The sequence below is a fragment of the Vipera ursinii genome, assembly GCF_947247035.1.
Source record: "Vipera ursinii genome assembly, chromosome: 2".
NCBI lineage: Eukaryota > Metazoa > Chordata > Lepidosauria > Squamata > Viperidae > Vipera > Vipera ursinii.
Window position 1 is genome coordinate 126278562 of NC_139513.1, and position 25046 is coordinate 126303607.

A 25046-nucleotide genomic window follows, 5' to 3' on the forward strand; every position below is an offset into this window, starting at 1 on the left:
GGAAACTACTCATTTTGTTTTTTTCGGGTTGGGCTAATTGCGAAAGCTTCTGTCTCTTCGCGTAAGTGAATATTTCGCAGGGGGTGGGTTGGGGGTGGGGTGGGGTGGCCTGGCCAAAATCCTGATAATGATAATTGTGAATGGGGCGGGGTGATAGAATTGCTATGGGATTTACTTTGGCTAGGGCAGGGGTAGGCAACCTCGGCTCTTTTATGACTCGTGGACTTCAACTCCCAGTATTCCTAAGTCAGCATAGCTGACTCAGGAATTCTGGGAGTTGAAGTCCACCACGAGTCATAAAAGAGCTGAGGTTGCCTACCACTGGGCTAGGGTCAACTAGTAGGGAAAAAAACCCTACATTTTCACACTAATTCGAAGGAATCTGGTAGCACTTATTCAGACTAACAAATGTAATGGCCGAAGCTTTCGTCGGATGCGGTTGAGGAAGTCGGCTGTAGCTCACAAAGGCTTAATTATGTGTTTTAATAACATTTTATCAATTTTTTAAAATGCTACCAGGTTCCTGACTGTTAGTTACTGCAGAATAATATTGCTCTCCTCTTACAGTGACCACATTTTCACAATGTTTGTTTGTTTATTATTTATTTATTTAATATCCTGCCGTTATTCGTTTTATAAATAGCTTATGGCAGTGAATATATCCAACATACCTTCCTCCTCCTTTTATTCCCCACCACAACAACCCTGTGAGGTGGATTGGGCTGCAGGAGAGTGACTGGCCCAAGATCACCCAGCTGGCTTTCATCGCTAGGGCAGGACTTGAAGTTGGTCTTCCACTTTCTAACCTGGTACCTCAAATCAACACTGAGAAACCAAAAAGGCAGAAATTTATGCTTGGAAAAATAGCATCCTCAATTGTAATTAATTTTGATAGAACATTTTTTGTATTCTCATCACTGGTTTCTAAATAATAAAATGTTAATCATCTTCAATTAATATTGTATAATAATCACAATTGAAATAATAGATTATACCCAGAGTCATAACATAATAATATCTCTATAAGCATCATGGAGTCTGCCTATAGGGAAATGCCTGTCTTCTTGGTTTCTTTGCTCAAAGTGCTTTCAAAGCTGTTGTAAGTTTTCCTGACACAGGAAATTTGTTCCTGCAGGAAATCAGCACATGCAGCTCTACAGGATTGATATAGCATAGAAGAAAAATGCTCAATAGACTTGTTGCTTTTTGAGCCACAACAGTGGGGTATCATTGTTTTAATGGGAATCAATACTGAATACAAAGGAATAACTTAGATACTCTAGGCCTGACAACAGACGCTCATCAGGGACTTCCCTGCTTGAATACAAGGGATAGGTTATTAAGAATAATCAACCTGGAGATTGCAGCACAAGCCAGGAATTCATAGTTTGTGTCTGATTGCATCTCCTCTGCAGCTGGAGACTGACTGGTCCTGTACTTGCTGAGGAGCAAGCTCCTGCCTTTCTCCATGGTGATTCAATACCCGACAGAGGTTGTGGTGGAAGAAGCACACAATGCTGGTGATTTCAACTCTAGCATTTGTTATCACTCTGCTTGGACTATCTAGGACCTCAGAGGCAGCCATAGCTGCTTCTAAAAGAGAGAATGATCACTGGGGTAAGAATCATGGCAGGATTTCAGAGGTACCACAACAGAAACTAGAACAACAGTTGGAACCCCTGTCGATGTCTAAGCAATGCAACATCCCTCCAGACAGCCGCTTTGACTGTGCCCCGGAGAAGCTTCTCTCTCAAGATGAATGTCAAGCTCGGGGATGTTGTTACATCCCTGTCTCTTCCAAAGGCTCTGCTGGTTGGCAGCCATGGTGCTTTTTTCCTACCAATTACTCTAGTTACAAGATGACAAACCTAACTGCCACCAAGACTGGCTACACTGCCAACTTGATCCGCAGTGCACCTTCTTTCATGCCGGATGACATCCTGAATGTGCAGCTGAATGTGGTCTTTGAGACCAAGGGGAGGCTTCACTTCACAGTGAGTAGGGACTATTGTTTTGTTTTGTTTTGTTTTGTTTTGTTTTTTTATTGAAAAGTTTTAAAATACATTTTATCTTTAACAATCCCCCCCTCCCCCCACCCCTCCCTATCCCTCCCTACCCCTCCCCCCCTTTCCCCCTCCCCCCCCCACTTCCCAGAGCTAAGTACAAGGTATAAAAACAAAGAACAATCATAAACATCCATATGCTACCAACAATAAATTCTTAAATCTATCACTCTCTAGCTCATATAAGATAACTACAAGCAATACTAATATTACATATAAAAAGAAAAGAAAATAGAAAGGAAGACTTATTCAAATGCTAAATGAAACTTTTTAGTCCCATATTTGTTCTGGATATATTCAATCCATTTTTTCCACTCCATAATATAACGTTCTTGCGAATGATCTTTCAAATAAGCCGAGATCTTTGCCATTTCCGCCAGGTCAGAAACCTTTAAAGTCCATTCTTCTATAGTCGGCAGTTCCTCCTTCTTCCAATATTGACCTATTAAAAGTCTTGCTGCTGTAATTAAATTCAAGATCAACTTAGTGTCCACAACAGTAGCATCTGTAATTATACCCAACAAAAACAATTGCGGACAAAACTTTATCCTTTGCTTGAAGATCTTCTGCATATTCCACCAAATTTTTATCCAAAAAGCCTTAACCTTTTTGCAAGTCCACCATATGTGAAAATATGTTGCATCTTCGCCACCACACCTCCAGCATTTTGGCTGATAATTCGAATACATACTTGCAAGCTTTTTAGGATCTAAATGCCATCTATAAAACATTTTATAAAAATTCTCTCTTAGGTTTTGAGCTTGTGTAAATTTTACGTTCCTCACCCAGATCTTTTCCCACGTGTCCATTGTAATAACTTCTTGGATATTCCGGGCCCATTTTATCATACAATCTTTAACAAGTTCTGTTTCTGAGTCAATTTCTATCAATGCAAGATATATTCGTTTGATATGTGCTGGACCCTGATTTCTAATTTGCTTTATCAAATTGTTTTGTTTTGTTTTGTTTTGTTTTTAAAAAATGAAGTCCAAGACACTCTGACATTAACCAAACATGGAAGATCTTTGTAGCTCCCCTGCTCCCTCATTTTTGTGCATAAAGCATTCTTGCTGCTATCTGCAGCAAGATTCTAGGTTTTTTTTTACAAGTTCTTTGTCCCTAACCCATCTCTTAGTAACATCAGGATTATAGCCCTTGATCCTCAAATTTTGTTTGTTCCTGCTCTAATCCTAGGATAAATCTCTTTTCAGTTAAATAGAGAGGGTTATTGCCAGGCTATGTGAAAGATCAGAATGTGATTGCCAGCACCAGAATTCACTTTCTTAAGAATATTAGCATTTAAAAAATATTTTCAGAAGCTAAAGAAGTGAATACGTGGCTGGGTAGAAACATTAGGTTAAGTGTGGTTTATTTGGCTTTTATTAGTTTGTATAAACTTAGTCACTATACTCCATGAAGAATAATTGTGGTCTAGCTAGGATTGCTCCACCTAGCCTAGGCTATCACTAGATGGCAGCAAAGAACTGAAGTTTTCGGTATTGTTTTGCTGATATTGAGCCAATGACTGTAAATCCAGCTAATTATGGTTTATTCAATAAATCACGATAATGCGTAGCGTGGCTTTATGTTATTTGTAACTCTTAGATACATTTCTAGTAGCTGGAATTGGGGCTACATAATTAATTCCTTTTCTCTGTAACCAAAATACATCCTGCGTATGATAATACTTCAAATACGTGTAGATATTATAGGTATGTATGATATATGTATCTAAATTATTATGCATATATTTTCAGAAATCTAACAACAAATTATAAATAAAATGCAAATGCTGCAAGTTTAGAAGTATTAATGCTTATTTCCAAGCAAAATCATGTAAGAGTGCAGCCTTGAATTTATTTCATACCGTTTAAAAATGGCTCTGCTTATAGATGTCTGTTTTAGAAATAACGGGGTGCAGGAATATCAAATGTCATATTAGATCAATTGAAAGGTGGGAAATCAATTAATCAGACAATAAAAAGCCCCCTTGAACCAAAAAGCTGGATTTCATTGTAACTTCAGACTTCACACCGACTTCCTTTCTTTCACCTCACAGATGATACTGAAGTAGAAGCCAAGTCCCTTTGAAGCTTGACTGAATTTTTCTGACCAATTTTTGGAGTAGCCTCACACAATGTTTGTTGTTGTGTCTCTCTACCACAGCTTAAGAATCCAGCTAGAAAACGCTATGAAGTTCCTTTAGAAACCCCCAAGGCCACCAGTAGGGAATCCTCAACGCTCTATTCTGTGCAGTTCTCTGCTGATCCCTTTGGCTTCATTGTTTTTCGACAGTCCAATGGCCAAGTTCTGTAAGTAGCTCTGGACTTTGCTTATCCTGGTATTCGTCTAATTCAGTGTATTTCACTAGCCGGAAACGGTTGAATAGCTGTATGATGATAATGTGTGTGTGTATGTATGTGTTTGTGTGTGTGTGAGAGAGAGAGAGACAGAAAGAGAAAGAGCTAAACTAGTGCTTCTGTTCTGGAAGTTGAAGGGCCATTTTCATATTGGACTCCAGAGTTTGTCTTCACCTAAAAGGTTTTATAGGCTTTTGATGCATATGCATCTCTTCCAAATAGGTATTTGGAATTTATATTTTGCATATGAAGCAGTGCACCTAATATATATATATATATATATATATATGTAAAATAGCTTTTAATGAGCGCATCTCTAACCAGCAGTATTGAGGCACTGAGTTGAGTTTTATCTTTTCTGACATGCAATATCTCTAACCCCAGACTACATTCTTCACACAAGATATCTGTGGCCTCAATCAGGCAGATTCTGGGCCATGTGCCCAAAATAGAAAACCACAAATAGAACCTCTCACAAACAATTTAGAAACCACTCCAGAAATAATCAGTGAGAGATGAGTGCCCACAATCTTCCTAGGATCTGAAGGTTTGTTGAAACAAAATAGTTTTATTGAACAATCCTGAACAATAGGAGATAGGAGCATCTCCAGGAGCCTCATGTTCCATAATTGGATTTTTTAAGATGAATTCAGGCATGTAGTAGCGTTCTCTTGGATGAGGACATTTACCTAGATCATCATGCAACTAGTCACTGGATTGAATTGGATTGAATTGGATTAGATTAATAGATGATTAGATTAGATTAGATTAGATTAGATTAGAGCTTTGGAAGTAGCCTCCAAGATAGATTGAGGTAAATCAAAGAAAAAGGGGACCTTATTTGTAAACTGCTGGTGGAAGTGCCCACTTTCTCCAAACAGGCTGAATACTACTGTGGCTCCTCTGTTCTATGCTGACCAATTCCTTCAGATCTCCACTGCTCTGCCATCACGTTTCATCTCTGGATTGGGTGAACATCTGACCCCTCTTACACTGAATGTCAATTGGACCAAAATTACTTTGTGGAACCGGGACATATCACCTGCGGTAAATGACAGGAGGGTGGGCAAGGTTTCCTCAAGGGACAGGTTCTCTAAGAATTTAATTGGGGTGCTATGCAATCCTCATCTGATCTTAACCTTATATGCTCAGTGCTAATGACAGATTTAGCATGCTCTGATGCACAAATTTCATAGGAATAATTCTAGTGTTTTGTGCAAAAATTTAGAGAAAATGAGGGGTAAAAAAATCGCAAGCATACCCAGTGAAATGCGAGATACATTCAATGGCCATATGATAGAGTCTTTTGAAGAAGAAATAATGACAAATAGAACTAAGTTCTGTATTTTTTAAAAAAAAATTTAATCCCATTTATATCCCGCCCTTCTCCGAAGACTCAGGGCTGCTTACAATCTAAGAAGCACAAATCAATGTGCTTAGCAATAGCCTTCATTCTATGTATATGCCTGCTTATTAGGGCTTTGCCCCCCCCCCAAGCGGCATTTTTACAAAGTCAGCTTATTGCCCCCAACAATCTGGGTCCTCATTTTACCTACCTTGGAAGGATGGAAGGCTGAGTCAACCTTGAGCCTGGTGGGACTCGAACCTGCACTAATTGCAGGCAGCTGGTGTTACTTAAGGAGGCATTAGCCCACTGCTCCACCAAGGCTCATTTTGGTTGGAACTGTGAGTATTGCAGTATCACATTGGAAGATTAGGTGACAGATCTTACCTGGGCATTCTACTATTTAATCAGCTTTAAACTGCAATTTCTCTGTCCCATGGGAACTGTAGTTTTCTGCAATGCTTTTGAGACATCTGGAGAGCATTTTCAGCATCTCATTTACCTATGAAACCCCAGATTGGCTGTCTGTGTGGAAGTCTGGGAAACCGAGTCAAAAGCTTGCTTGATCCAGTTGCTTGATAGACTTTTTAAGTTGTCATTTAATTGACACTTGAAGTTTTTTTAAAAAAAATAGTGAAAAAGGACCATCATGGAAAAATTGTTTGCTGTTTGGGACTATTAAAGAGGTGCTAAATAAAGCCCAAGACATTGCTGAAGTGTTCCTGTTATCCAATACAGCCTTGACCCTATGCAATATTATTTTGTGTTTTTAGCCCTCTGCCAATTTGTATGGTTCACACCCCTTCTATGTGGCTTTAGAAAAGGGTGGCTTGGCCCACGGAGTCTTCTTACTGAACAGCAATGCTATGGGTAGGTATTGTATTGGATGACATCTCTCATAGGCCAAACTTGATCAAAGTAACCTAATGATGATTTCTGTGTGCCCAAGTCATGTGCATTTGAAGGAGCCATTTTGTGATTTGAAGGAGCGGAGATTTTGACTGTCTTACAATTTTTATTTTTTATTTATGAGGTGAGTTGGGCTGAGAAAGAGTGACTGGCCCAAGATCACCCAACTGCCTTTCACGGCTAAGGCAGGACTTGAACTCACACTCTCCTGGTTTCTAGCCTGATCCCTTAATCACTAAACCGAACTTGTCTGCTAATCAAAATGGTCTGCTAATTAAGGTTTGGATCCTGTAATTGCTTTTCAGCCTCAGCAGTTTAGCTTGTTCTATTAACTACTATTTTGTGATTACTTACACTGTATAATAGCTTAACCCTGACTATTTATATTGAGAATTAAGGCCCTTCATAATGCTAATTGCACTAAGATTCCGATCTGGAAAATGCTATTTAAGTTTCCTTTTCTTTCCTCAATATTAAGCATCTGCTAAGTGTTAAAGAACAATATTTGTACCTCTTTCTATTAAAGGGAACTGGCTTTAATGTGGGCAACAGTCTCATTGCCAGCACAGAGGCAAGAATAGCCATTAAGCAGCAAACCAAGGCTGAGTGTCTGATAATGGAATATGATGGCTTTATGGAGGTTGTAGGAGTAAAATCCTGCCAGGGTCTGTGTAATGTGTGGATGGTGTGCTGTGTCCTTCTAGTAGTGTTTCGAGGCCACTGTTTGTCTTGTAGATGTGTTACTGCAGCCCAGTCCAGCGCTGACATGGAGAACTACTGGGGGTATCTTGGATTTCTATATCTTCTTGGGACCAGACCCAAGCAGTGTGGTGAGCCAGTACATGGACGTTATTGGTAAGCATTTGTACCTTTCCATGCGTGAAGCGAACTAAGTCTATTTTATCTGTTTTTTGTACATTTTTTCTTTTTCTATTTCATATCCCAACTTAGTTTAGGTATTAGAAGGAACCCTTTATACACCAAAGCTGCAACCCAAAACAGAGTCTTAGAAATAAGCATAACCTTTAAAATAGCTATGGTAGGTTGGATTTAGGGTTGAAAGGTCCAGACGTATTGTGAGTATTTTATTGAAACTCTTTTTCTATGAGAGATTTGGGAGTGCTGATGGTTTTGAATGTTGATTCTCTCTCCCTCCCCGCTTCTCAAAATTCCTCCAGGTTACCCATTCATGCCTCCTTACTGGGCTCTCGGATTCCATCTCTGTCGCTGGGGATACACTTCCACTGCTATTACTCGGGAAGTGGTGAAAAACATGACTGCAGCTCTTTTCCCCCTGGTAAGTGCCTTCTCTGAATTCCATTTGACTATAGCTTCTCTCTGGCCCTTAGACTGGTTTATTTATATATTACCCTGGTTTATTTATATATTTCCCATAATGTGATTGCATTTTATTAAGTTCAGAGGTTCTTTTCCGATGCCCAATCATTTGCTCAAGCAATCTCCTGCTATCAGAGATTAAGAAACACAATTGATGCAACAGCAAAATTATAATGGCAACAGGCCCAACTTCATATTAATGAATACATAAAGGGGAAGGCAAGTTAAAAGATACAGTTCAGCAAATATTTCTATACAAAAGAGAGCCAGTTTGTGGTGAAGGCATCAGGCTAGAAAACAGGAAGCCATAAGTTCTAGTCCTGCCTTAGCCATGAAAGCCAATAGGTGACTTTAGGCCAGTTACTCTCTCTCTCAGCCCAACCCACCTCACAGGGTGGTGGTTGTGGGGAAAATAGGAGGGAGAAATTATGTTTGGATGTGTTTGCCACCGTGAGTTATTTGTAATAATAATAAAGGCAGGGTACAAATAAATAGATAAATAAAATAAAGCCTACATATCACAGTAAAATAAAAAGGGATTTTACCAAAACTTCTGAGTTTTTTTGTTTTTTTAATTTATTTTAATTCCATTTATATCCCGCCCTTCTCCGAAGACTCAGGGCGGCTTTAGCTTGGTGTGTGTTTTGTGAATTCAGATATCAATTTTTGTAAATGAGAGTTAATGGATTGTGTCAAGATTGAATGATTAATGGATTGTGTCAATTCAGCTAATTTACTTAATAAACCATTATGAAACAGATCCTGGGCTAATGTATGGATCCCCAACCTGTGTGAAGTAGAAGAGCTGCCATGTCAGCGTAATCACTCAAAGAGAATATTTGTTCTTAGAGAAAAAGTGAGGTGGGTCGCAAACCTGCTTTCATCATAATCTCATTCCTGGGTTCATAGGATGTACAATGGAATGATGTGGATTATATGGACGCTAAGCGAGACTTCACCTTCAACAAGGATGGTTTCAGGGACATGCCAGACATGGTGAATGATTTCCATCATGATGGTCGGAAGTATGTCATGATTGTGGTAAGTTATTCAATCCTGAATGCTCCTTTGAAATTGACCTAGATCAGTTGTCAGGTTCTGATGCTACTGGCCTGACCCAAAAGGGGTAGATAACACTGAATGTAATTCCAGAAATGATACTAATTATAATATTCTGTCTTTGCTTTGCACCCCTCTCATATGTTGTATGCTCTTGGAAGGGTTTGCAAAATCTGCTAGTTTTGTTCCACAGAAGTAGATGATGCAGTTCTATGTCCAGCCCTCCCTAATGCAGGAGTGAGTCTTTTGGAAGGAAAATGCAATCTTGGGTCTTCCAGTTTAGGAAGGATTCCTGGTTTGGTTGGAGATTCTCTAAGGCAGAGTTCCTTGTCACATGTCAGCCTATATTTGAGAAAGCCCAAACAGTTGCTAGAAGTATTGGATTGTAATTCAGTGTCTTTACGGTAATCTAACAAAATCTTTAAAGCTTGTCAGTATTTCAACTTATACCTAACACAATCAAAGCAAAGTTGTTTTGAGCTGCTTTCCAGCTTTCTACTTTTCCAGGACAAATATATTTTCTCAGTATTCTTCCCCTTCCCGAAGTCAAATGAATACAGGTAGTCCTCGACTTACAACAGTTTGTTTAGTTGACTGCTCAAACGTCACAACCGCACTGAAAAAAGTTACATATGTCCGTTTTTCACCCTTATAACCATTGCAGCGTCCCCAAGGTCACATGATCAAAATTCAGAAGCTTGCCAAATGACTCATATTTATGACAGTTGAAATATTTATGACGGTTGAAAGGTCGTGTGATCACATTTTGCGACCTTCTGACAAGAATGGTCAATGGGGGAAGCCAGATTCACTTAACAACATTGTCACTAATTTAACAAGTGCAGTGATTCACTTAACAACTGTGGCAAGGAAGGTTGTACAATGAGACAAAATTCTCTTCACAAATGTCCCGCTTAGCAACAGAAATTTTGGGCTCAGTTGTGGTTGTAAGTCAAGGACTACCTGTATTATATCACATTTGCAAACTTTTCATAGGTGGGGTCATATGAATGGAAAAGTTATTTCTCTTTGAGACAGTGAAGAAAGTAGCTTCCTCAAAGGAGCCTCTGCTGAAACTTTGGAAGGGAGACAGACAGATGATGGTACAATATCAGTGTGGCTTTCTTACCTATGTCAGTAAGATTGGTTTCGTCTGATTTTTTTTTCCTACCCCAAAGGATTTTGGGTTTTTGTTTGTTAAATTGTGAAGGGATTAGTTTAAGTGGTATTTTGCAATTTCAGTATGGTTTCTATTTCCAAATGGCAGGAATCAACACTGTAGATTTTTAATAAGAATGGAATAAATGGTTAGGAAACTGCATTCAGTCCTGAGGCCTCAGTTTTCCCATCTCTGCTTTTTATAGTAGAAAGGAAAGTTATACAGACCTAGAAAGCACAGAGAACTTTAGTTGTTCGTGTATTTTGACTTTTAGAAAAGCAACAGCAGTATGAAGGACTTTCCATACTCACGTAATGGGTTGCTCTCTTTATGACCTTTTAATGTTCCATCCATGTTTTGCATTTAGAATGTGATATTCCACAAGCTGTGTGCTGTTGCCCAACTTCAGTAATGGATGTTCCTCTTCCTCCTAAAATGTCAAGTTTGCTTCTGTTTTTCACACTGTTAAAATGTCATAATCTGGACTTTCCATGTATAAATAAAGGCATGTTCATTTCCCATGCCTCATGTGCCTTTTTGACAATCTGTCTCCCAACTCTGAAGTACTGCCAAAGTTTGAAAGAGCATGTGTTTTGTTCCTTTGCTTGAGACAACCGTGTCCTCTCCCCTTCAGATTTTCATACTCCCATCAGATTCATTATGGCTAAGCAGATGTCTCTCCCTCTGTTTCTTTGTAGGATCCAGGGATCAGCAGTTCCAGTCCCCCTGGCAGTTATAGGCCCTATGATGAAGGCCTGAAGCGGGGGGTCTTCATCCTAAATGCGACAGGACAACCTTTGATTGGAAAAGTGAGACTTGAGATCACCCATGGACAGGGGCCTGTACAGAAGCAGTCACTGGGTGCAAAATGGCAGGCGTGACTGGGGCAATCAAAGCCCTGTTCCTCTGTTTACATGTATGTATGTGTACACAAAACATATTAAAAAGTAATGGGCTTCATTTGGACAGTCAGTCCTGCCATCCTAAAAACAGTGACCACTGCTGTGGATACTCAGGCCTTGAGCCTTGGTAGAGAAAGGATGACGCTTCAGTGGGGGAGATGCCATGTGGTGAAATTTAAGTCTGTAGTCTAGTAGATTTTGAAAGAAGAATAGAACAAAGGGAGTTGTGGAATATATTTTTTGTTTCCCTTGTAAACGTTTCTCATATATTTCATGTCTTCCTTTGATCTTGTGCCATTGAAATCCAGATATGAAGATACACAGGTTGAATAGTTTCGCTATTATACAATACCATGAAAGGGCGATGGGTTCAATTTTTTTTTAATTCTAATAATTAGCCTGTTGACTTTTTTATTGTTCCATCTCCAAAGATACACTAAAATGCATCACGGTAGCATATACAGAAGGTTTACAGATTGCTACTCATAGCTCTGTTTTTTATCTTCTAGGTTTGGCCTGGGCCCACTGCCTTCCCTGATTTCACCAACCCGGAGACTCACCAGTGGTGGTATGACATGGTCAAGGATTTCCATGACAAAGTGCCCTTTGATGGCATGTGGATAGTGAGTTTCCAAGCCTGGGACTTGAATGCTGAACGTTTGGGAGATTTTCCCTTTGGTTGGATGGTGCTTTTGGTTCTTTAAACTCACTTTCCTGACTTGGAAGTTGTAATTTAGAAAAAAATATGACACATGAACCTCCTTCTGTTCCTTCCTCTAGGACATGAATGAGCCATCAAATTTTGTGGATGGTTCCTTGGAAGGCTGTCCAAACAACAAGCTTGAGAACCCCCCATACGTACCAGGTAAAAAGGGGAGCATCTTGTTGGGAGGGGATGCTTCTGGCAAACATATGGTCTAGTTGGAGGACTAAGAAAAAAAATGAAATTAATTATTTGAGGGATGAAGAAAGACAAACAGTGGAATAAAATCCACACCTGAAATACGTACTATATTCCATTTGTTTGAAATTTCAATTTGTTGAAACATCTCTCCAGTTTAGTTAACAGTCCTCTTGATAAAGATGATAAATAAGATGGAAATCTGTCTTCCCGCTCAGGGATTCTTAGGCGTGTGTGCATGTTTGTGTGTCTAGCTTTTATATTATCTTAAACTATGTTTCGCTTTAACTATAACTGAACAAATTAGAGTGTTCTGATTTATACATAATATTAAACCTGAACCTTATTTTACAATTGGCAGTGACTGAATTCACACAACCTATCATGAGGAAATGAAACAGATTATCTATTGCCTTAGAATGCCGTGTGAGCCAGCCACAGCAGATTTAGGAGGCTCTTTAAGTAATTGGATGGAACTGTAATCCAATATGTCTTAGGTTTTGGGGGTTTTTTCCCCTCTTTTTGAGCATAATACAACTTACCTAAATAAATACGCAGACAACTAACTGCTTCTAATAAGAGAGGACATTGCAAAAATTCTGGCAAATATCTGCCAGGTATTTGAACAATAAAAAGTTGCTAAATAAGCTATAGTGAAGAAGGATTTTAAATAAAATTGAAGAATATACTTAGTAGCGTATTTCCTACTGATTTTTAGTTCAATATGGAAAGTAAGCATATTGTTGACTAAAATACATTGTAGGCATATGAATTTTATATATGACTATACTACAAATGATACATAAGCACTGGATGCTTGTGGCTTTTGAAAAACGCAAACATGGATTCCAAACATTCAGATCTTCTTTGGCCTACCTTTGCAAACACCTGAATCTGGATATTTAAGAAGACTTGTTGGCTTTTTTCAATGTTTTTAGTTTTGGGGGCACCCAGTCCAGAGCTGACCCAAATGGCTTATAGCAGGGTTCCCCAACCCCTGCTCCATGGACCGACACCAGCCTGTGGCTGGTTGGGAACTGGGCCACGGATGTGGCGGGCGAGTATGCAAAGCTCTGTTTGTGCAAGCGGTGGGCGCACACACATGAAACCATCCCCTCCCTCTGCCACCGCTACTGCTACCGGTCAGCAGAGCCGAAAAGGCTGTGGGCCACTGGCTTATAGCTTTTAGGTCAAGTCCAGTTGGATTATATTGATGTAACTTAAACTCTGGGGCTGGATGCAGAATCATTTCTTAGTGAGCACTCTGCGAAACGTCTACAGCCTGCTCCCTATAAAACTCAGGATGCAAGTAATCCAAAGGGGATGTCTTTATGCTGGGAAACAGGGATCCAAAGGTCACTGTGACATCTAAAACTCTCAGTTCTGCACATCTCGCACATCCTTTGCTTTGCAGTCTCAACAATTTCATTGGTTATGTAGCATTTCTCCCCATATATTTTGCAGGAATGGTGGGTGGAACCTTGAAGGCAAAAACCCTCTGCGCCTCCAGTACGCAGAAGCTGTCTTCCCACTATAACTTGCACAGCCTTTATGGGTTGACTGAAACCATTGCAACACATGAGTGAGTATGGAAGCGAATTCTGCCAGATAGATAGGTGTTCCTTTGATCTTGGAGTGCCTTTTTTATACAAATTAAGGACCATATAGCTCATCCCCGACTTATTTGTTTAGTGACTGTTCAAAGTGGCAACCACACTGAAAAAAGTGATTTATAACCACTTACTGACACTTAACGGCAACCCGCCACTCCCACAGTCTTGTGATCAGAATTTGATTGCTTGGCAATCAGCATGTATTTACAAAAGTTGTAGTGTCCTGGAGTCATGTGATTACCATTTCTGACCTTCTCCATCTGGTTTCCAGCAAACAAAGTCAATGGGGGGGGAGGGGGAGAAGCTGGATTCAGTTAAATGACTGCATGATTCAGTGAAATGACTGCATGATTTGCTTAGCAACCATGGCAAAATAAGGTTGTAAAATTAAGCGCCTCACCTAGCAACAGAAATGTTGGGTCTCCACTGTAAATCATAAGTCGAGGACTACCTATAATGCATTTTGGAATGGGGGAATGGGGATTACCTACCTCAACAGCTACGTTGAAACTAAACTAGCAACTGAAAGGCTATGATTTATTATGGCAAAATCCCCACGACTCTGGTGTTTTTAGTATTTTCTATACCTTGTTCAGTTAGGAGTGTGAAAACTCTGGGTTTCAAATCCATCAAGGTCATTTGAATACTTCTTTTCTGTTCTCAGTGCTTTGGTGAAAGTGCGAGGGAAGCGTCCCTTTGTGATCTCACGTTCCACCTTTGCCAGCCATGGACGCTATGCTGGCCATTGGACTGGGGACGTCATAAGCATTTGGGAACATTTATACTACAGTATACCAGGTACAAGTATTTGTAGAAACCACTTTGTGAACTTCTCCAAGTTTGCACCTGTCTATCGTGGGATGTGTGTGTGTGTGTGTGTGTGTGTGTGTGTGTGTGTGTTCCATATCTCCTTTGGAAAGAAAAACCTATCAGAAAAAGATATTATCTGGCAAGACAATATATTGTGGCTCCTCTCTTGTAGAACCTCAACATTTCTCCTACTGCTTTCTGGAGCTTACCATTCAGGGTCTTTCCTAATCCACATTATCTGTCCTTTTCAAGCAATGCTGCTCTTCAATCTCTATGGAGTGCCATTGGTTGGGACTGACATCTGTGGATTTCTGAACAGCACGACAGAGGAGCTGTGTGTGCGCTGGACCCAACTGGGTGCGTTCTACCCTTTCATGCGAAACCACAATGACCACAGAAGCAAGGTAAACATGACAATTCTGCATCAGCCTGGCCATTGTTTTTGTTGGAGAGGGCTATGACAAACTGGAACAAAGCAGGAGCCTGCAGGCAATTCTGGGAATGATAATCTCACTATATCTAGAGGTACCAGACTTAGAAAAATGATTTAGTAAGTTTAAACAGGACATATGGGAATTTGGGTGGTAGTGAATCATTTCTTAGAATTTGATCGGTCTCTCCTACAGGAAACATCAGGTACAAAGACAGGTTGTTAAGGAAAGTCCATGAACTTTTCAACAAGTTGAAAATTGAAATAGGCTTCAATTTCTTAGGATTTTTCCTGTCAAGTTTGTAGCCAAGACTAGCGTTCTTACTTTCATTGTAAATCGATGATGTAGCTTTTAAATAGAAATCACTGCAAAGAAGCAAATAATAAGTGATGCTTATATGTTTGGGTTTTTCTCTCTTAAAACTGAAAATACATTCCTCTTTGTATTTGGAGCATACTATAAAATCTAGCTTTATAATAAGAAAAATTAAAAAGTGTGTAATATGCATTTATCCAGTCAAGGTACCAAAAGTTAATTTAGTGATCCAAGAATACTGAATGAGAAGCTCTAATATAATATAATATTTGAAAATCAAAGAAGTACAGATTGCCATAGGAGGCCATAACAATAGTTTTTGTACTTGTGTGAAAAGACTAATTTCTCTTTCCACATTCCTTCTTAATTACAGGAAATGGCTTTAGTGGATGGTGGCCTTAATGCCCCAATTCTTGTTAAATACAAGAGTCACATAGCAGGAAGGAAAAAAGATTCAGTATGGAAAAGAACTTCCTGAATCCCACCTTAGTACAAGCCATCCTCGATTTGCAACCACAATTGACCCCAAAATTTATCTTGCTAAATGAAATATTTGTTAAGTGATTTTGCACCATTTTATGACTATTTTTATGGCGCTCTACTATTGTTCATTGGAGCGCCAAAGAATTGAGGCCTTTGAACTATGGTGCTGCAGAAGACTCCTGCAAGTCCCTTGGACTGCAAGGCGTTCAAACTGGTCAGTCCTAGAGGAGATCAACCCTGACTGCTCTTTAGAAGGCCAGATCCTGAAGCTAAAACTCAAATACTTTGGCCACCTAATGAGAAGGAAGGACTCACTGGAGAAGAGCCTAATGCTGGGAAAGATTGAGGGCAATAGAAGAAGGGGACGACAGAGAATGAGGTGGCTGGATGGAGTCACTGACGCAGTAGGCGTGAGCTTAAATGGACTCCAGAAGATGGTAGAGGACAGGAAGGCCTGGAGAAACATTGTCCATGGGGTCGATGGGTTGGACACGACTTCGCAACTAACAACAATTGTTCAGTAAATCTGGCTTCCCCATTGACTTTGCTGGTTAGAATGTCTCAAAAGGTGATCACGTGACCCCAGGATACTGCAACCGTCATTATGAACCAGTTGCCAAGCATCTGAATTTTGATCACGGGAACATGGGGATGCTGCAAAATGTGAATGGTGTGAATAAGTGAAAAATGATCATAAGTCACTTTTTTCAGTGCCGTTGTAACCGAACCATCACTAAAGGAACTGTTGTAAGTCAAGGACTATCTGTAAATAGAAGAAATGCCTTTTCTCCCTCAGGAGCCTGGTAACACGATAGCTCTCATTACTTGTCTTTCTACTTTGCAGTCTCAAGAGCCGTATGCCTTCAGCCTGGAAGCCCAACAAGCCATGAGGAAAGCCTTTTCCCTGCGCTACTCCCTGTTGCCGTATCTTTACACCCTGTTCCACAAGGCCCACTCCACAGGCGAGACAGTAGCCCGTCCTCTTTACTTTGAGTAAGTCAGAGGACGGCTGTGTTGTGAGGGAGGATATGGCCTGATGGATCTCAGCTACCATTTGATTGAAAAGCTCTGGAGCAAAAGCTTCCGAATTATTATAAAATAGCCTTCACCAATGATCTTCCAAGTGAGTTTTAAGATAACTGCCATCATGGTGGGAATTCAACGTCAGGCTGGGTAGGACTTGGAGGAAGTATGGGATACAAGGCTGACAGACAATTTTGAAATCTTTTAGCTGTCCTCAAAGAAGGATGTGGTGGTACTCTTGCTGAGTTCTGGCTGAAGGAGATAGATCTACACGTGGGAGAGAGATCTGTTGTAATGACTTTTTGTCCTTGATTGCCAGACATTCTTTGAAGTCGTGTGGTCATGTTCTTTTATCATTCTTACAGGTTCCCACAAGACACATATACATGGACCATTGACAGACAGTTCATGTGGGGAGCTGGGCTCCTCATTACTCCTGTGTTAGAAGAAGGGATAAGGAAAGTGGCTGGCTATTTTCCTTTGGGGACATGGTACGATGTCATCACGGTGAGTGTGGCTTTTGGCGTTCACAGAGGCTCAGACGGAAATTCTGTGACTCTCTGCCTTAATCAGCCATTAAACCTTCACAGAGTTGTACATAGATGGTTGCAGTTGACCCATTTAATCCTGTTCCATCGTCTTGTGTTTGTTGTTCTTCTGGGTACTTTGTCTTATAGTGTCAGCCCTGTAGGTTAAGCCAGACTAAGAAACCAATGCCGTATAGGTCTAAAAACTTAGAACAGCTACAGTAACAGAATCCTGTAAGTCTGGATGTGCCTTCCCTCCTCCCTTATTTTACCTTTGAGTAATTCACTGCCTGAGATTTTTCTCAAGTTAATTTCTTGGAATGAACATAAGCCTCCCTTGTCTGATTGTTGCTTTGGTAATACAAACCTTGTCTTAATTTTATATGATTTTTATATCTGTGGGCCTTCAGGGATCCGCCATCCACAGCAAGGGACAGTGGATTCTCCTAACTGCTCCACTTGACACGATCAATGTCCATATTCGTGGAGGTCACATTCTTCCTTTGCAGGTGGGTCTAATACGCCAGTTCTTCTCCTGCCACTTTCCCAGAAAATAGGAGAACGGCAGCCCAATATTGTTCCAAGATTCTCTGGATAGAACTTTTTTAAAAAAATAATAAAAAAAAATTTGCTTGGGGTGGGAGGAGTGGGGGAAGGGAATGTAACTAAAGTGAAGAAGGCTCTTAGGCTTTTCTTCTTCCTCTACTGCAAATCTCCCCAGGAACCTGCTCTCACAACCACAGAGTCCCGCTTGAATGGAATGATGCTCATTGTGGCGTTGACGCTGGAAGGGGTAGCCAGAGGAGATTTGTTCTGGGATGATGGTGAAGGTCTGCTGACCTTTGAGAAGGGTGATTACACACAGATCTTCTTTCTGGCAACAAATGTGAGTGTTATAAGTAACAAATTTGATCTCGCTAGCTGAAGTATGCTAGACAGAACGTGTTGCATTTTAATCGGTTATTTCCTATTTTGGGTTACCTCAAGGACAAGTAGTTCTCAACTGACAACCACTGAAAAAAGTGATTTATGACCTTTTTTCACACAGTGGTTGCAACATTTCCATGGCCACGTGATGAAAATTTGGATACTTGGCAACTGGCAAATATTTATGACAGTTGTAGTGTCCCTTGGTCATGTGATCACCTTTTACAGTCTTCTGACAAGCAAAGTCAACGGAGAAGGCAGATTCCCTTAACAACCTTGTTACTTAACAACTACAGTGATTCAGTTAACTGTGGCAAGAAAAATCGTAAAATGGGGAACTCTCACTTAACAACTGTCTTGCTTAGCAGTGGAAATTTTGGTCTCAATTGTAGTCATAAGTCTGGGTCTAACTATATCTTGTTTCTTTTCCTATTGGAACACCCCAAATATCTGCATAATAGTGTCATAGTAGGGCAGTAGATGAGATGGCAAGGTACAATATGCTGAAAACTCCTGTAGACTTTCTAAGCCCATTTGGATACAAGGATTGCTTTCTCACTGGCCAAGTTGCTCTTCAGTGATGCCCTTCTGCAGCTGAATTATGACTACAATAATAGCTGTCTGCCATTTTTTATGGCCAACGGCCACACGTGAAGTTTGGGAGGTGTACTCCTGGTCACGCTGCAAAAAGTAGGACAGTCAGGAGTGGCTGAGCTTTGGGTATTAAATACTATATATTAAGTGCAAGTGATAAGATTTTCTAGTAGTTGATGTTCACTTCAGAAAAGGCTCTTAGGACTTTTGTGGGTTTATTTATTTAAGAAAATTTATATTGCCGCCCAGCTCACTCTTGACTCCATGTGGCTTGCAAGGGTAAACCCCAACAACAAAAAAGCAGTAACACCCCCTGGCAACAACAAATATATGAGTCACTTGATGGGCTCCATATCACTCTGGAGACCTCAGATCCATTGGCAGAGCTCTGTCTTCAGGATATTGTGGAAGACTGTCAAAGTGGGGGCCAGTCGTATTGATGCAGGGATAATGTTCCACAGGATGGACGGTTGTGGGTTGTACTTTAAAGGGCAGTGTGATCAGTTATGGTGAGATTGGATGGGAAGGCAGTGGGCAGAAACAGTTGTCTCCATAGGGGAGGCTGATTAGCCCATAGACAGCACCTTAACAACCTTAATGAATGTGCCTTCTTGTAGTAAGGTTGTCCAAGCTGAGAGTTGTGCATTTCTCACACCTTATTTCTTAGCTGGATGCTTCTTTCTAAAGACCATTCTTAGCCAGGCACCATCTAAACATGCAGTCCTCTATCCCCAGTGACTGTTTGGTAAGAGCTGTCTCTGCAGCTGCTGTGCATTTCTAGGAAAGGTGTACAAGGTTGTTGACAGGTGCTACTTGCCCACTTTTTCACCCTCCAAAGCACTTAAAGTATATATATTATTGGGTGTTAATAATCAAACTTTTTCTTACGCTTATATTTCAATCCTGCCAGTTTTTAAAAAATTCTCTTCCCTTCTTCTGATTCTTACTGCTTTACAAGTCTTTTACTAGCACTGCCAATTATATAGAAAAAGAAAAAAGAAAATACCAAGAGAAAGACTTTGTGGGATCTCACTACCATGCCATGCCACATCAAATCTAGAAGTTGTGTTTGGCTGCACAACAGTAGGACTACATACATCACCATGACACAACAGAAAAAAATTACAGCAATACTTCCAAAAACAGATAAAACTCAGAAAAATCTAAATATTATTATGCATCTAAGTATCATGACTCCATTGAGTTTCCATTATGCTTCCACCCGCTGTGTCCCTTGCCTTCTCCAAAATGTTGACCCCTGACCTTGAAGGTTGCCTATTGCTGTGCTATTTGCATCGGCTTCTCCTTTTCTTCTTGTTGCAGGGTGCGTTAATGAATGAGATTGTGCGACTCAGCAGCCACATAGATGGGCTCCTTCTGATACAGGTGCTGGTGTTAGGTGTCCCCAGCCCTCCCCATCAGGTCCTGGCAAATGATACCCCGGTCTTGGATTTTTCTTACCGCACCGACACCAAGGTAAGTATGTTTCTTGCACGGCAGAAGGTTTCTGCATGAGAATCCAGTCCAACAAATGTGGATTCTTCCATTAGTATAATGTATTGTTTTCAAGAAGTTCCTATTGTTTTAATTCTTTTTATGGTTTTGGAATTGTAACCCTCCCAGAGTCATTAATTGAGCTATGCAGCTGTAGAAATACATAAACATCTTGCAGCGGTAGTGGGTTTGGAGACGATAGTTAAGAATGAAGCTTCCTGGGATTCTCAAAACTAGTTCCACTATTGAAGGAAGATGTGGGAAAGTCATTCCTGAATGCATGCCTCCTCCAGCTTTAGTGAAGCTCCCAAAACTCTTTCCTTCTGTGACTCTGAAGTAGCAAACTGCCTGGCTATTTATCGGTGATCCTTTGCTTGGAAACTGAGTGCATTACAAAGTTAAGAAACAGAAGTTGACAAATATTCTGGATACCTTTGAAAGACTCTTGGGGAACTTCATACAAAGTTAAACTTGACATTTCTTGAATTAGTTTATCTTTTCAATGCTTTTTCTTTATTAAAATGTTCCACTCAATAATAAATTAGGTTGTGTGTGCTTGAGATATACATAGGAAGAAAAAAAAAGCTTGGAGCAATTGAAAATAAGGGAAAATATTCTTCTTCCCGGTCCCCTAGAAAACACTGCTAGAGCCAGGAGGCATATATTTATTTTGCACTTAATTATTTTTTTTCTTGCTTTTTTTTCTTCCTCTCTTGCTGCATAAGGCTGAATATGGCCCTCAGCCCCAGAAATGGTTGACCTGTCTGGCATTAATGCAGCATCCTTTTTTGTACCTCCTGCCCAGCTAGCAAAAGGCCAATACAGATAGTCCTTGACTTAAATGCATTCATTTAGTGACTGTTCGAAGATACAGCGGCATTGAAAAAAGTGACATGACCGTTTTTCAGACAACAGTTGCAGTGTCCCCATGGTCACATGATCAAAACTTAGATTCTTGGCAACTGGCTCATATTTATGACGGTTGCAGTGTCTCGGGGTCATGTGATCACCTTTTGCAAAATCAATGGGGGAAACCAGATTCACTTAGCAATTGTGTTACTAAGTTAACAACTGTAGTGATTCACTTAGCAACTGTAGCAAGAAAGGTCATGAAATGGGACAAAACTCACTTAATTGTCTTGTTTAACAACAGACATTTTGGGTTCATTTGTGATCGTTAGTCAAGGACTACCTGTATACCGAATGATATAAAATGTAGATGAAGAGAGTTTGCACACATCCTTTTTATTCATCATTTTGGATATGTATTTTTGTTTAGTTTTGTAAGGCAATTACTGTCATAATAGATGATTTTCTTAAGTGCTAAGCAGTAACCTCCATTAATTGCTGAGGACACATTTAAGTCTATGGCCTTTGCAAAAGTCCCATGGGAGGAGCTTGTGTGTGGTTTGTAGTTCAGTGCAGATAAGTGCATTGGTGTGTTGAGGAGGCAACAGTGGACCATCTAAAGCTCCAGTTCTCTCCTCAGCTTTCTAGGGCCATTCATAGCCACACAAGTTATATTACTGCATAATGTTTCTCACATCGATGACAGGATACTATTTTGAGCAATTGTAACTAACTCCCCCTGTCACTTCTTCAGGTCCTTACTATTCCACTCTCTTTGCTGATGGGGGAGGAATTTGTCATCACCTGGTCCTGAGAAGAAAAAAAAGACAGACAACAATCTGAATGAAAAATAAACACCCCTGAAATGGAAGATGGAAAAAAATGTTTCTTTGAGGAACAAGATCCTTTTGCTCTGGTATTCCAGTAAGGATTATTAGGGCCTGCAGGAGATCTTCTGTGCTCTTTATCCAAGCTGGATACGTAACAAGATTTGGGTTGGGTTGGATGCTACCAGGTTTCATGACCAGATTCTATATAATGATTTGAATGATTGCATTTTTCAAATGTCTCCACTTCTTCCTAGAGAAGAATATATAATTTCTGTTAAGGATGTTGTAATATTCCTCAGAAATGCACAGAGAGTTGGAGTAGAGTAGCTGATTTTCAAGTGCCAGGATTATATTATGCAATTTTATAAAATTAGAGGGGGGGATCTCAGTGTATAGATAATGAAAGTACCAGATGTCCCAACCAATGCACTGACTGCATGCTACTGCATTAATATAATAATTTGACAAACACATTGTCTATGTGATAATGCTTTACACATTTATATAAAACCATAGTTCCTTGAACCAAAGTTTTCCTCAGTGTCTGATAGATGTTCTCATGGCAGCCTCAGGTAAGAATGCTTAAGCAGTTCTTTCTCTTGACAATTGATTGCTTCTGACAGAGTTTGTGCAGAATATCTCCTGAGCCAACAAGCAGAATGCACAGAAGAAGTGGTACTGAGAGTAGTCAGGTTTTGCACAGCAACCACACTGATACACTGAGGCGTGTAAAAAGGAAAAAAAAACTTTACTTTTAGGAGTAGCACAAGTCAAGAATAAACAGTCCAGGTCATACACGGGTACAGAGAAGATATCAACAGTTCAAGAGTTATCCAATACAAAGTCGTCTTACCAGTCCAAAAGTCAAAAACACAGTTCTTCGGGTTTAGCAAACAGTAGCAAAACCACAATCAACAATAATCAGCAAGCAATGTAACAGAATAACTAACACACACAGAGAGAAGCTATGTCTCTAGCTCCCTCTTATGGCCATTGAAAGAACAGCGTTGGCCAATCATTACACATTTAAAGGGATACAATACATTACAAATCATGGCTTATATATTGCCAACCCAAACAGTTAGGCTGTAATCATATGACTAACAGCTTCCCTCTTGCTATCTCTTTGAGGGAATAGCTTAGTTGTCCATCAGAAAACTGAGTTGCATTCATGGACTTCTCTATTCAAGTTAGACAAATTATTGACTTGCCTAAATAGAGAAATCCAGGAATAGAGTAGCTTCCACCTTTTGTATTTACTTGATTCCTTGCTGGCCCATCCTTTTCTTTCACTTCCAAAGGCTTTCCTTCTTACTTTCTATACATTTTTAAGCACTGAGTCTATACATACTCATTTCCTGGAAATAGGTTTATTCCCAATGAAGTTGGTATTTTCCCTATATCGTATTCATCTGCATAATTGAGACTTGCTTCCTGTTCAAAGTCATACAAGGGTATTTAATGTAGGAGTTAGACCGATGTTCTGTAGAATTGTGTTGAGATGATATAACAAGGGATGCCATATACCCTTACAAAGATTTACAATACAGCATTTTTGTCAGATGGTTATATTAAGAAAAAACATAAGAGTTCATTGGTTGGACAATTTGGTACATTTTATATATTTGTTTTAAAGCAAGCAATGCATTTTTGGCATTGTGTACGGAAGGAACAGTTCTAATTTCTTCTTTCAGTTGGAACACGGAATAGGAAAATCAAGGAAAAGTTGAATTGTCAAAATGGATATGATGTATACTATTTTGGATGTCCTAGGAATAAGGGAATGTTTATGAACCAGAATGGGCCAATTTAATTCAGACAATTAGATGGTTTGTGGCCTCAGTCCCTAAAAAGGAATGGACCAACTGTGGTACCTAAAATATTTAAGTACATGCTCAGCTAAAATCAAATACGAGACAAAATTGTATCAAAATTAATGGCTAGCAAGTAAACATCTATGATGGACAACAATGAAATCAAGTAGATTACAAAACAGGAAATAGAAGTTGGAAAAGTACAACTGGCTTTGAGTTTCCGATTTGGATTGTAGAACATATCATGAATTGCTGGTTTCAAATATTCAGGTTAAACATAGAACACTAAAGAGAAAGGTGTGTCCAAAAATAAGCTATGGAGAATATACATTGATCTTATAGTCTGACTGTAACAACTTCCATGTATCTAATTTGTGTAAAAAAGGACATGAATTGCTATGAGAAGAATCAAGAGACACTAATAACTGAACAACTGAACCAAAAAAAAAATCCGAAGATTTCAAAGAGAAAAAAAATCAAGTGGCTTTCAGAACAATCAATTGTTATAGCCAGGCAAAAAACAAAGGATGAAACACTTGGGCAGCTAGAAGAATGTAACAGTGACTGAAGACAGACTTCGAAAGAAGCAAGAAAGAATGAAAAAAAGGTCTTTCTCTTAAGAATGTCAGCAGACAAATATAAAAAGAAAATGTAAGAAGAGCATTTAAGACGTAGCTCTTCCTCAACGGTTGGGAATAGGGTGAGGTTAGAGTGGAAGAGAATATGATGGTTGCATTGGGGGAATGTGCCAGGTTTTTATATTTTGGAGTTACTGGTTTTATTGTTTCTTGTTTTTATTATGTATATGTTGCTTTATTCTTGATTGGAAGCTTCCCAGAGTTAGGTTAAGATAGCAAGTTATGCAAAGATTTTAAGTAAATAAATAAACAAATAAACCAACATAACTAAAGTGGGAATTCTTAAGGGAAATCATGAAAGAAGCCTTCAAGGTGCAAAGGATACTGAGTAAAAGGAAGTTTTACAAACTAGATTAAAGAAGGATGGAAACATTTATAAGGAGATTTAGGAACTTGCTCCAAAAACTGATATCTCAGATAACAAATCAGCTGTTCAGTAAGAATACACCTATTGCACTGCTTAAAACATCAGGAGAAGTCAAATCATTAAAGATAAGGCCAGGCACACTTCGAAACAATTTAGAAAAAATGTTTCACACCATACATAAATCCCAGCATATCTTAGTTATTCTTTGAAATATACGGTTGGTTTTCAGGCTTTTGTTGAAATCTGAAAAGAGTTGTGGATGCTGTAAGAGATGGACTAAATTTAATAAATTCAA

At 39.6% G+C, this 25046-nt stretch overlaps 1 protein-coding gene across 3 annotated transcripts; it reads left to right on the forward strand.

The window, feature by feature from the left end:
* GAA (alpha glucosidase) lies at positions 1-24271 on the forward strand. Of its 3 annotated transcripts, none has more exons than XM_083354136.1 (20): positions 1-61; positions 1416-1994; positions 4230-4375; positions 5305-5470; positions 6542-6638; positions 7413-7532; positions 7856-7974; positions 8925-9056; positions 10932-11042; positions 11645-11758; positions 11916-12000; positions 13477-13618; positions 14314-14447; positions 14712-14863; positions 16533-16681; positions 17077-17218; positions 17649-17747; positions 17960-18124; positions 20083-20235; positions 21857-24271. In XM_083354136.1, exons 2-20 carry the CDS (start codon positions 1515-1517, stop codon positions 21914-21916), a joined length of 2766 nt encoding a protein of 921 aa, XP_083210262.1. In that variant the 5' UTR covers positions 1-61; positions 1416-1514; the 3' UTR covers positions 21917-24271. The 3 variants fall into 3 exon arrangements, with proteins under 3 accessions (XP_083210262.1, XP_083210263.1, XP_083210264.1); XM_083354137.1 differs by having other exon boundaries at positions 13501-13618; XM_083354138.1 differs by lacking the exons at positions 8925-9056; positions 10932-11042.
* Positions 24272-25046: the final 775 nt, after the last annotated feature.

What these genes read in the sequence shown, in the direction of transcription:
- GAA (XM_083354136.1), top strand. Translation starts at nt 1,515, where the DNA reads ATGCTGGTGATTTCAACTCTAGCATTTGTTATCACTCTGCTTGGACTA. An exon ending in AGGGGAGGCTTCACTTCACA is followed by an intron (nt 1,995 to 4,229) that starts GTGAGTAGGGAC and finishes TCTCTACCACAG; the next exon opens with CTTAAGAATCCAGCTAGAAA. An exon ending in GACAACCTTTGATTGGAAAA is followed by an intron (nt 11,043 to 11,644) that starts GTGAGACTTGAG and finishes TTTATCTTCTAG; the next exon opens with GTTTGGCCTGGGCCCACTGC.